This window comes from Sceloporus occidentalis, unplaced genomic scaffold (genome assembly GCF_023333645.1).
Source record: "Sceloporus occidentalis isolate IW3139 unplaced genomic scaffold, rSceOcc1.0.p SCAF_2, whole genome shotgun sequence".
Classification (NCBI taxonomy): domain Eukaryota; kingdom Metazoa; phylum Chordata; class Lepidosauria; order Squamata; family Phrynosomatidae; genus Sceloporus; species Sceloporus occidentalis.
The window spans coordinates 202,313,927-202,327,655 of record NW_028316982.1 but is presented as its reverse complement, the minus strand read 5'-3'; the positions used below and the strand labels follow the sequence as shown (position 1 = coordinate 202,327,655).

The following is a 13,729-nucleotide window of genomic DNA, read 5'->3' as shown; positions in this document are numbered from 1 at the left end:
CTCTATGTTGCTGTTGAGCTTGTTGCTTAAATTGAAAACTGGGTCTATTCCACTGATGTTTGAAAAATCTGAAATTTCTCTGCCTTTGAAAGCTTCTTCCCCCTCAAAAGGAATAAGAATGATTTCTGAAATATTTTGTATCAAACTTTCTTTTCTGAATTGTTGAAAGTACCTGCTTCTTATCTTTGCCCTCTTGCTTAAGGTCTTTCTTCCAAACAGTAGTTTACCTGTAAATGGAGTATTTACCAAATTTGATCTAGCCTTCTGGTCTTTCCCCCAGTGCTTAAGCCATAAGGAAAGCCTTCCTACAAATGCAGAAGAACCTGCCCTAGCCGAAAAGGTTGTGGTATCGCAGCTTACATCTACCACATATTCCAGAAGTCTATCCAATCTATGTAATACCTTTTGCAAAGTGTGAGTAGATACTTCTTCAATATCCAGGACTTCTTGAACTGATAGCATACCTGCTCTTGAAAACATTGCTGTTAGTATTATGGCCTTAACAGCTAGAGCTGATGCTTCATATGCCTTTTTTTAGCACTGCATCTATCCTTTTCTCATCCATGTCCTTCAGAGTTGTGCCTCCTTTCCTTGGGAGTACCAAGTCTGAGGCCAGAACTGACAACTGAAGAACTGATTAACAACACCACTAACTTCTCCATTAACCCTTTCTCATACATATATAGCTTCCTGGCATAATTAGAAAATCTAGACCAGAAGGTCCCAATATGCACAAAACTGAGACTCAAACTGAGTTGTGTATAATTAATTAAACACATAAAACATCTAGGGGTAGCCGTGTTGGCCATATAACAAATCCTTTAACATCCAAACAATGGGGCTAAACAGACAGGTAAAAAGAAGTGCTTTCATGCTGACTTGAAGGTGTGGTGTTTAGATGACACATGCCTTGAAGCCAGCAGGAAAGTGCCCTCTAGGCGCCTTATGCAGAGACAAGCCGTTTCAAAAACAAGCAGCTTTTTCCCCGCTTCTTCCTGGCTTGAAGCCATATCATGTGGTCATGACATGAACACTCCAGCTGCCTTGGGAGCCGGAGGTGTGGTTGGTGGGGTTTCAATGTGGCTTCAGAAAAGGCAGCTTCAAGCCATTTTTTCCTGCCCATCTGTTTCGTCCCAATAATACTTTTATTGGGCCAAAAGCTTGCAACATGTAATTCTGCATTTCGGTTGGCCCGATAAAGGTATCATTGTTTGGATGTAATTAAAAACATGACAACCAAAAGAGGTAGTCCTGAACAAGAGGTGTCAAGATTACATAATGTTCAGATGATGTAATACCAACTCAAATATATTCCGGCATTTAGAAAATCCCCCCCCCCTCTTTTTTTTCTGCAGGTGACTTTTTTTCCAAACTGATAAATCAATAAACTCTCCTGGCAAATGTGTAGTGAGAAATCCGATAAAAATCCAAGTGAACGTCTTTTGGGAGGCAAGTGTATCTGGACTACGTTACTTATTTGCTATGCATTTATAGAGTCAACAACAGCAAAAATAGGTTTAAACAAACAAAGATATAGAATCATTAGTCTTCTTACCAATAAGTATGTGGAATGTATTTCCTGTTAGTGTGGAATGCACTAAAACACCACCAAGCTTCATAACGTCACTGTAGTAAATATCATTTGGCCATTTCACTCGAAGATCAATATCCTAAGGAAATAAACATTTATATTGGTAACTCCATATGATTACTTCCTAAAAGCTTACAGCAGCACATCGTCTAGACTCTGAGCTTTCAGCTCTCACAGTATTTCCCCTACAATTAACTTTAATTAAAGCTTTTTTTAGCTCCTGAAACTTCCCTAATTTAATTTTTTTGGGGTGATTTCCCAAAGAACATCAGTTCTCATCAATTTGGGAGCACTAGGTCTGCAGGAGAGCAATGTGGGGAGAAAAATGACCCCCTCCACAGTTGTCCACCCTTCCTTTACAACTCATCATTTTTAAAGAGTCAACAGAAAAAAATACCACATATGGACAAATAAAACCCATAGCAGATGTGATTTTGAATATGCTTGGTTTATTTTACCTATTAGTTTTGGGTGTGGGTTTTGAAAGCTGCCTTGTCAAGCCATAGAACAAAAGGTTGAATATAAATATTTTAAACAGAGATAACAAATAAATATATTTAATTTAAGTACAGTTTTGGCATAGCTTTGGTAGATCATACCATTTATTTACTTATGCATTCATTCATTCATTCATTCATTCATACATTTTATTCTGTTTTATTTTTTAAACACCTTTTCACTAGAGCTGAGACTTGTAGCTAACAAACATTAAAGATACATGTACTGTAGAATGTGATGTAATGGTTTGGTAGTTGGATTATGATTCTGGAGACAAGGCTTTGAATGTTAAGGAAAAAGCAACATGGGATATACAGTGAATGAAATAAAACATGTATGTGAGAGTCAGGGTGACTCAGCAGAAGCAATTAGAAGCCACACAGGTGTAAAAGGTAATGCAATTAGCAAGTCCTAAATGCCAAGGACAGAAATGCAAAGTGGATAATTGAACACACCTGAGAATTGTTAAGTGGACAAGGTGAAATGATGAAATCATTAATTGTGGGTTGAACCAAGAGAACCAATGAGAGTGGATGTACACGCCCACTGGGTGGAAACAGACAACAGTGGGTGGTATTTTGCAATGACTATAATAATGGCTATGAATCCCAATGTATTTTGTGGGTAGTAGTGGAGGAGTATTGGAGTAGTGTGGAGTTGTGTTGGATAGTTTTGGAGCTGTATATAGTAGAATAAAGTAGATCTTTTATATAAGACTACTGAGTTGTCTGGTGTCTTGAGTGAAGATACAAGAGCCAGCTGGATCCTGAAGAAGTGTGAAGACTTCTGTGGAAGCAAGAGTGAGAAGGCTTGGAGAGTTTGTCAGGGTCTTCAGCCTATTCTCTGTAACTCTGCTGCTTTAGAGCAAAGCTTTAACCACTGGCCAAAACTGGTCAGCGCCGGTGCGTAACAAGGTGGTGAGTTCGAGCCAGAGGTGAAGAGCTACAACTCCCATCATCCCTGACAAGGGTTATGGGCCCAGATACTGCAGCACCCAGCATCCACAGAAGCTGAAAGTTCCAGAGAGTGGAAGACAGTTTTGTGGAAGACAGATCAGAGCAAGCTGTTTGCGCTGCACTGATAAGCTCAGTGAGTAACTCCTCCTGTGTTTTGATTAAGCCTAAAAGGGGTCAGCTGTGCATACTCAGAAGGACTGTGTCAATTGAGTCACTGCACAAATTAAGATGGAGATTTTGAAGTTCAGTAAATTGAACAGAAGCAACTACTCCACCTGGAAGATTTATGCCCAGTCTCTACTAGTAAAAGAAAGTTTATGGGCCACAGTTGAAGCCGGGCTGCCAGCCGCAGCAAATGCAGCCACGAAAGAAAAAGATAACAAAGCCAAAGCTTGTCTTTTTCTAATGCTGGAAGAAGACTTGATTAATGACGTAAGGGATAAACAGACCGCGAAAGATGTGTGGGAAACACTTCAAAGACTACACACTCCTTTGACTGCCTTTGCAAAAATGCTATGGTCTAAGAGAATTTATAGGCAGAAGAAGGCAAAAGGGCAGTGTGTGGTAGAACATTTGAAAACAATGCAAAACTTGTTTGTGCAGGCTGAGCTAAGAGGAGTAGAAATAAATAGAGAACAGCAGTGTTATATTTTGATTGAATCCCTAGACACTACTTGGAGCAACATCACCAATGCTTTGCAAAACTTACCGGCAGAAGAACTGACGAGAGACTTAGTTGTGGCCAGAATTCTGGAAGAAAACCAGAGGAGACTGTCTGAGAGAAATGACGCAGCAACTTCTAAGACTGTGCCAAGTGAGCAAGCCAAACCTGATGTGCGTGGGCTGGACCAGGCAGCTTCTTCGAGGGAGCAAAGAAAATGTTTCTACTGCAAGAAGATAGGACATCTACAGAGGCATTGCAAGCGTTTGGCTGCTGATAGAAGCAAGCAAGAGAGCAGATGGCAACCACGGCACGACCAGAGGCAGAAGCAGTCCAAGCCGCCGTTTTTGAAGGACAATAGAAATAATAATAAGGGGTTTGCAACCATGATAAAAGAAAAACGAAATGCAAACTCCAAATGGCTTGTAGATTCAGGAGCTTTGTCCTCCATGTGTAATAACATTAATTTAATTAGTGATAAGAAGCCAGCAAATGTAAATGCTGTAGTTTTGACTGATGGAAATGAGCTCAGTACTGTAAATCAAATGGGAACAGTTTGCATTCCAGGGCTAAAAGAAAACTTTAATGATGTTTTGCATGTAAAGGAATTAGAAAACAATTTGTTATCAGTGAGCAGATTAACAGACAGAGACTACATAGTCACATTTGAAAAGAACTTGTGTAAAATAACATTGAATGGGGAACTGCGTGGCATAGGCTTGAAAAAGGATAAGCTTTATTTCTTAGAAGAAAATGTTGATAATTACAAGGTTGAGAATGCTAACAATATTGATAATGTGCCAATGCACAAAGACTGCATACATGAGCTCCATAGAAAATTTGGCCATGCAAGTTTTAAGTGTTTAAAGAATTTAATAAGCATGTGTCCAGATCTAAAAGTAGCAGAATGCAAAAATCATTTAGACTGTACTGTTTGTAATCAAGTCAAGGTCAGAGCTTTTCCAGTAGCTAAGAAATCCAAAAGAATTGCTCAAAGATCATTTCAATTTGTCCATGCTGATGTAGCCCAAGCAAATTGTTTGTCATTAGGAGGAAGCAAATATTTCCTAGTAATTGTGGACAGATTTTCAAGATATGCTTTTGTAAGAATATTGAAAAATAAGTCTGATGCTGGGCAAAGTTTGAAAGCATGGGTAAGGATGATTGAAAGACAATTTGATAGCAGAGTTGGGACAATTGTTACAGATAGAGGTGGCGAATTTTTAAACAACCAGCTGTATAATTGGTTTCAGAAGGTGGGGATAAGACATGAAACCACTAATCCTGCTTGTCCAAGTGAGGATGGTTTAGCAGAAAGGAAAATCCAGGACATTAAGAGGATATCTGCTTGCTTGATGGCAGATGCGGGGGTTGGAGACAGCTTCTGGGGTGAAGCTACTCTGACTGCCATACACATAAGCAACAGGTTGTTTCATTCTGAGATTGAAGACATTCCCTACAGGGTCTTGTATGGGAGAGTGCCAAATTTCAAATATCTAAGAGTTTTTGGACAGTATGCACATGTATACATACCTGCTTGTTTTAGAAGGAAAGGAGAACCCAAGAGTAAAAGACTTATGTTTTTAGGATATTCAGGGAATAGCTATAAGTTTCATTTGGGAGGAAGAGAAGTACAGTACTCCAGGTCTGCAAATTTTGAAAGACATGCTGGCTGGGACAAGCTGCATGCCAACAAGGAAGTGTTCTTAAGGCTAGGTAGCTCAAGTGAGCAGGAAGCCCAGACTGAACCAACTTCAGGAAACGGAGGGGTTTCAGTCAAGCCAGAAGCCTCTACTAGCAGCAGTGGTAGTACCTCAGATGGGGAGACACAATCAAGACCAGTAACCACTAGGATGACAGAAGACAAAAGATTTAGCCGAAAGACAACAACTTCTAGTGCAGACAGTGATGAGGAAAGAGGCAGAACAACAGAATTCATACCCAGGCGTAGTCACAGAGTTAGGAAGTCACCAGATAGGTTTGTTGTGACACAGGCAAGAGCTTGTACAGTTGTAGAAGAGCCTGAGAGTTTTGAAGAGTTAGAAACCTTTTCTAGGGAAGAACAGGAAAGATGGTGTGATGCAATGGATAGTGAATTTAGTTGCTTGGTGAACAAAAATGTTTTTGAAGTTGTGGATAGACCCATAGATAAGAAAGTGATTGGTTGTAAATGGGTGTATAAAAGAAAGGAAATGCCTGATGGAAGCATTAAGTACAAAGCTAGGTTAGTAGCTAAGGGTTTTGCACAGCAGCAGTATGAGAATTTTGACAAGACTTATTCTCCAACAGCAAAGCCAGAAAGTTTGAGAATGGTGTTAGCTGTAGCAGCAAGAAGGAATTTAGTTGTTGAACATTTTGATTTTGAAACAGCTTATTTAAATGCAAATTTGGATGAAGAAATTTTTATGGAACAGCCACAAGGTTTTGAGGAGAATGGAAGTCAGAAAGTTTATAGATTGAAGAAGGCATTGTATGGTTTAAAACAGAGTGCCAGAGCTTGGAACTTGTGCATTAATGATGAGCTAGTTAAGCTAGGATACAAAAGAAGCGTGGCAGATGCTTGTGTGTATACAAAAGGAGACATAGTGCTGGTGATTTATGTGGATGACTTGTGTGTAGCAGCAAAGTCAAAACAGGAAATAGAGTCAGTTAAGAGAGAGTTGTCAGAAAAGTTTGTTTTGAAGGACCTAGGTTTGCTGAAGTCTTATTTAGGCATTAATGTTGAATGGACACAAGAAGGTCATTGTTTGCTAAGTCAGAGAAAGAAGATTGAAAACTTGATTGAAAAGTGTGGACTACAGAATGCTAAGGTAGTTAGAGCTCCAATGACAACTGGTTTTGTATCTGAGCCAACAACCAGAGATTTTGATGACAAGACATTTTTCAGGAGCATAATAGGATCTCTACAGTTCATTTCTTGCCACACTAGACCAGACATTTCGTATGCTGTGAACGTTTTATCTAGAAGACTTTGTGATCCTAAAGTTGAGGATTGGACAGCTGTAAAACATTTATTAAGATATTTGAAAGGGACCCTAGACAAAAAGTTAATCATCAGAAGCAGTAATGCAGATTTAGATTGCTATGTAGACAGTTCATTTGCATCAGAATTAGAAGACAAGAAATCAGTTACAGGAATGATCATCAAATATAGTGAAAGTCCAATAGTATGGAGAAGCAGAAAACAAACAAATGTAGCGTTAAGCACATCTGAAGCAGAATTTGCAGCTTTGAACGAAATTGTGAACGAGGTACAATGGCTTGAACAATTGTTAAATGACTTGAACGAAAATTTCAGAGTACCTGTAGAAATTCAAGAAGATTCGCAATCATGCATAGCGATGGCTGAAACAGAAAGTTTAAAAAACAGAACCAAATATGTGGGTGTAAGATACCAAAATGTAAGAGACTTGGTTCAAAAAGGAGAAATAGAGTTGAGGTACATAGAAACACAAAATAACATAGCAGATTTGTTTACAAAAGCTTTAACAGTGGAAAAACATGAAAGGTTGACACAAATGGTTGGAATGACATTGTAAGCCACATACAATATTTTATTTCGGAGGGGATTGTTAAGGAAAAAGCAACATGGGATATACAGTGAGTGAAATAAAACATGTATGTGAGAGTCAGGGTGACTCAGCAGAAGCAATTAGAAGCCACACAGGTGTAAAAGGTAATGCAATTAGCAAGTCCTAAATGCCAAGGACAGAAATGCAAAGTGGATAATTGAACACACCTGAGAATTGTTAAGTGGACAAGGTGAAATGATGAAATCATTAATTGTGGGTTGAACCAAGAGAACCAATGAGAGTGGATGTACACGCCCACTGGGTGGAAACAGACAACAGTGGGTGGTATTTTGCAATGACTATAATAATGGCTATGAATCCCAATGTATTTTGTGGGTAGTAGTAGTGGGTAGTTGTGGAGGAGTATTGGAGTAGTGTGGAGTTGTGTTGGATAGTTTTGGAGCTGTATATAGTAGAATAAAGTAGATCTTTTATATAAGACTACTGAGTTGTCTGGTGTCTTGAGTGAAGATACAAGAGCCAGCTGGATCCTGAAGAAGTGTGAAGACTTCTGTGGAAGCAAGAGTGAGAAGGCTTGGAGAGTTTGTCAGGGTCTTCAGCCTATTTCTCTGTAGCTCTGCTGCTTTAGAGCAAAGCTTTAACCACTGGCCAAAACTGGTCAGCGCTGGTGCGTAACAAGGTGGTGAGTTCGAGCCAGAGGTGAAGAGCTACAACTCCCATCATCCCTGACATTGAATCCCCAGTAGGGCATGGAAACCTACAGGGTGATCCTGGACAAGTCACAGTCTCTCAGCCTCAGAGGAAGGCAAAGGCAAACCCGCTCTGAACAAATTTTGCCAAGAAAACTGTGTCACAGGATTACCTTCGGGCCACCATAAATTGGAAACGATATGTACACAACATCAACACCAGGCAGACTGACATGTAGGTAAACATATATAAGTAGTTATTGTTAAAATGTAATTAAACTACCCACAGAATTAAAAACCGTTTAAAATATATCCAAAACAGAGAAATAAAAATAGTACACTATATTATTACAGTCAGTCTGATACAGTGAGTCAGTTCTCAAGAACCTAATGGAATTTTAAAAAAGTCTTCTCCTTCTGATGGAAGGTCAATACAGAGGTAAGAGTTTCAGAGTGAAACTGTATCTTCAGGGAAGTGTAATCCCATTAATCACAAACTGAATCCCTATTCCCTGATCTACCTTTCGACTGACCAGAAGCAGCTTTGCTTTGTCTCAATTAAGCTTCCATTTATCTGCTCTCATTCAGTCAGTGACAATGAACACTTGTTTAGAACTGAAAGTTTCTTTGAATTTAGATGGAAAAGAAAAATAGAGTTTGTTAACATTTGAACTGACCTGCAAACTCTGGATAACCTTTGCCAGTGGTTTCAGGTACAGTATGTTAAACAGCATGGTGGACAGAACAGAAACCTGAGGGGCTCTATAAGTCAACGGCTAAGGTGTTGAACAGGAATCTCCCAGCACCACCCTTGGTGTTTGCCCCTCTAGAAAAGAATGAAGCCATTGTAAAATAGTGTATCCAAATCTTATCGCAATTAAAGGGTAGCATGGCTGAAAGTACTGAAAGCTGGCCCAAAGCCCAGCAGAACAAAGCCAACTGGCAAATACTTTCTTTGTCCATTTCGCAGTGTAGATCACTAACGTGGCCAAAGCTGACTCCATCTATAACCAAATATGAAGCCAGACTGAAATGAAGCATCTGTCTCATTCAGAAACTCTTGGAAATGAGATGTCATCACATGTTCCAGTACTTCACCCAGAAACAGTATAGTGGAAATTGACCAGTAATTATCCAATATGGTGGGGGTTTGCAAGGTATTTTACAGCACTGGTCTTCAACCCCTCCTTAAGGTCACTGAGACCTTTGTAACTGTCTATCTATTTCTCCTTCCCTCTCTCCTTTCTCCCAGCATGGGATCCAAGGCAACTTACATAAGACTAAAACAAGACAAGCAAGAAATTCGCTAATAAAAAGTTAAAACACAATTGAACAACTTACCATATTAAAACACCATTGAATTTTAAATAATGTAGAATAATTTAAAACATAGCAATAACATTAAAAATACAGTGGGACCTTGTTATCTGCTGGGGTTTGGTTAACAAAATCTGTGGATGCTCAAGTTACATTAAATATAATGGCAGAGCAAAAAGATGTCCCTTATATAAAATGGAAAATCAAGGTTTGCTATTTGGAATGTATACTTTTTTTTTTGGAATGTATACTTTTTTGGGATATTTTCAAGCTGTGGATGCTTGAAACTGTGGATAAAAAATCCGTGGATAAGGAGGGCCGACTGTACAGCAAAGCAAAAAACATTCTGTGAGCAATTAATCATTAAATGCTTGTTTGAATAAAAAGCTATTTGTCAGTCAGCAAAAAGAGAGCAGGGGGGGCAGGGTAGCCTCCCGTGGGAGGGATTTTGACAGCCTGGAAGTAGCCACCAAGAAGGCTCTCTGCCATGTCACCACCAGATGGGCCTGTGGCAGTGGTGGCACATAAATCAGAACAGTTTATTCATGACAACCAAATACAGGTTATAGCCATCAAATTACAAAAATAATTAAAACCCTTTTAAACTTCCACAGTCAATTAGTTCTATAACATATAGAGCAATATGTTTACACTAAAATTATAAAAATATTTCATACAAAAACGTATCACAATTTTCCATACTCCATTCAAATGTTTACTGCAGATTCCCATGCAGGCCTTTATCAAAATCTAATCTACGTTTAGGTGCTTTCACAGCAAATCTAGCAGTGTTGAACATAACAGACTTAGTTGTATTAGCTAACAAGTAGGTGATTTTCTTCAAGTCATTTTGGTTAGCTACAAGTTCTAAGCTTCTCTTCAGAAACTTATCTCTTGGGGTTTTATATATCTTACAATATAGTATATAGTGTATGGTGTCTTCAATATCCCCACTTCCACAGATGCAAGTATGCTGCTCCTTGGGAATCTTTTTATATTTCCCTTCAATGTAGTTGGTTTTCATTGTTTGGAATCGTAGGGCTGTAAAAGCCCTACGAAGAAGAGGTCGAGTTATTTCTGATAGATATTTTTCCTCTCCAAAACATACTTTTAGAAAAGGGAAACTAGAAGAGAACTTTGAATCTCTAATGACATTAATATCCCACAGAGCATAATGCTCTTGCATCTTTTCTTTGATGAGTTTCCTACTATGCCGTATATCACCAGATTTTTAGAATTATAGGGTCCAGGCCAAATTTCTTCAAATTTGCCTCACATTCTGACAGCCATGAATTTTTATAGATAGAACCTCTTTGTTCATCTACAGTGCGAGTTACTAATTCATTGACCGAATATTTTAGTTTTACAAAATAAAGAAATGATGCAAATAAGAGGTGATAAGATATAGGCATTAATCCAACTTCTGATCGCATGTAGGTGACTGGTACTCCTGATGGAAGACCCAAAATTGTTCTTAAGAATTTATTTTGCAAGACCTCTAATTTATTTGTCTTAATATTTCCCCATACCTCTGCTCCATATGTAATCTGTGGTATGACCTTTGCTACATAAACCCTTACAGTTGACAGTGGTGGGACGAAGAGAAAGACCTCCCTTGAGGATGTTAAGGCTTTGCAGGTTCATACAGGGTGAAATAATTTTTCAGATAGTCTGAGCCTAAGCTGTAGAGAATTTTGGATTGCACCTAGAAACAAACTGGTAGTTGGTGAATCAATTTCAAGAGTGGTTTATGTTCTCTGTGGCTAACTCCAGCCATTACTTTGGCTTCAATGTTTTAGGCCGACTGAAGTTTCGGAACCATTTCTAAAAGCAGATTCACATAGTGTGTTAACAATAGTCCTAACAGGATGTAATCTAGGCATGTGACACTATAACCAGATTTGACTTCTCCAGAAATGGGCACAGCTCACTCTAATGCAGTCCTGGTCACTGCTGAAACATGGACATTCAGATTCAAGGTTAAGCCCAGGAGTACACCCAAGCTAAAACCACAGGGAGAGTATAACACCATTCAGCAGAGGCTGTGTCCCTCTTCCCTGAACTGCCTTGGGATTCACCAGAAGCACCTCTGACTTGTCTGGATTAATCTTCATTTTGCTCAACATCATCCTGTCCATTACTGACAGCAGACACTGGTTCATTCATAAAAGATACCATGATTCATTTGACTCAAAATAATCAATTAAACTCTTCTCTAATACCTTTAAAATGGGGTGCAAGGTGGGGATCTCTTTTGCCATCTCTACTGAGCCACTAACAGGAAATTATCAGGAAGATCACAAGAGACATGCAATTAATTTATATGTGATTTTTTGTTTTTAAATAATTCAATTTGTAATCTTTGAACTGCAAAATATCTTTGGATAACTTGGAAAATTTACAGTCATGGCAATAAATTATTCTAACTTAAAACAACATAAAAATCCTACTGCAAAAATAAATGTAAATTAAAGAGTTGCTAGATATGCTTTAAATATCTAGGTGCCCATTATTACAAAAATGTTGACTAATTGCTTGGATGGAACTACAAATTATTTTCCAGATGGTTAAAAACCAAATTTAATGCTTAGAAACTGCTAAGTCTGACACAGAATAGGGAAGATACAGTGAAAGCATAAGTATAATCAAAACTAACTTTTTAATTTCAGACAGTCCCAATTAAGACATGAGCAAAACAAACATTTGATAGAAAAGCACAAAACTGAGAGGCGGTACAGACGGGGAGGAAGGGGCGGTGAGACACTGCCCCTTTCTGTCCTGGATCGGTGCTGCAGCAAACACACGCAACTGCACTGATCTGGCCTCCGCAGAGCACAAAAAGGAGCCATTTTTTCTGGCCTCTTTTTGTGTCTCTGAAGAGGTGCCATAGCTGCTGCTGGGTGGCTTGATCATGCCCCTTTGGCGCAGCCCCATTTGGGTACTGCATCAAAGGGATGTCATCAATGAGCATGCCATCTGAACAGGTGTGCACAAGTATGGAGCCCAGGCAGCGTGGGGAGGGGCGTGAGCGTGGGGACGCTCAGTCTTCACCCCACTCACAGACCAGTGCTTTTCACCTGTCTGTATCAGGCCTATTTCATAGACAGCATAAAAAAAAAAAACCAGGTTCCCGAAAGCAGTTAAATGAACAGTTTCAAAAATGGGACATGTCTTTCCAAACATAAATCTTTTGATACACAGTTTTTAAAATGCGGGCCTTGAAATAATGTAAATAGAATGATACCATACTTTGAACAACTATAGAAGAAAACTCCTATTGTGGAAGGTTGAGAATTACTTATCAGAAGGATCAAAGTGGATAAAAAGAAATACTCTACATTGCATTGACAACCCTGTTCTTAAGGAAATATAATTTGGAATAAATAGAGAAAACTAATAAAACTGCATCCTTCACCTACAGTGGGGCAAAAAAGTATTTAGTCAGCCACCAATTGTGCACGTTCTCCCACTTAAAAAGATGAGAGGGGCTTGTAATTGACATCATAGGTAGACCTCAACTATGAGAGACAAAATGAGAAAACAAATCCAGACAATCACTTTGTCTTGATTTGGAAAGAATTTATTTGCAAATTATGGTATTTTATTGCATTATTATTGCAACTCCAGAGTATTGGCCATCTTGATCAGATGCTCTGAAAAGGTGCATACACCATCCGTTGAGGGATGAAGCACCGGGTTGGTAAAGCTCCTGCAGGGATTGAGGGGCCACCTCGTCGGAGGAGCACAAATCAACTTGAGAAACATGAGAGTTGCCAGCATCAGAACCGGAGTCAGTGTCGATGGCTGCTTGAGCCGACGAATGTTGCGTCGGAGTCGGTATGGGAGGGAGCGGCTTGGAGGTCAGAGTGAGCGCCCTTCCTGTTGGTGGAGTGGTGGCCACACGCACGGAGGAGTAGTAGTTCTGTGCCCTGGTGAACCAGTGAATCGTATTGGTAGTCCCTTGGAGACAGAGGCGGGCATTGGTGGAACAGTGGGTTTGGATGCTTGACGGCTGCGGGTCACATCCCGGCTGACAGTGACAAAGTACCTGTCCGTCTCGCTATTGTAGTAGTAGTCCGAATCCTCCTGATGATGGACTTCAGCTTGGTGCACCTGGACCCAAGGAACAGGCGTTGGAGAGCGTTGACGAGGTGACCATGAGGCGGAGATGTCATCATCGTTGGAGTGGCGAAAGGCCAGTGTTGCAGGTAGAGTAGAGGCCGGAACCAAAGCTGGTACTGAGGTGGTCCTAGGCAAGCCAAGGACGGAGGGCACCGGTTCAACTCAAGCAGGTACTGAAGGAGATGCGAGGTCCTTGGGAGGCCGAGGAGTGTTTGTGGAGTCCAGATGTGCCTTCTTATGGGATGAGCCATCAGAGGACTTGGAGTGAGCCTTCTTGTGGGAAGGCGGCTGCACGGAAGCCTCACTCGGAGCCGAAGGTTTGCACCTTTTGGCTGAGACTTGAGGAGAGCTGTCTCTCACGT

At 40.0% G+C, this 13,729-nt stretch overlaps 1 protein-coding gene across 1 annotated transcript in view; it reads right to left on the bottom strand.

Annotated features, from left to right (window-relative positions):
• Positions 1–13,729, bottom strand: part of HLCS (holocarboxylase synthetase) — a 151,914-nt gene that overhangs the window by 7,310 nt on the left and 130,875 nt on the right. The window contains exon 9 of the mRNA XM_089508109.1: positions 1,556–1,670. Coding sequence (XP_089364235.1) covers positions 1,556–1,670 — 115 coding nt within the window. The remainder of the gene's footprint in view (positions 1–1,555; positions 1,671–13,729) is intronic.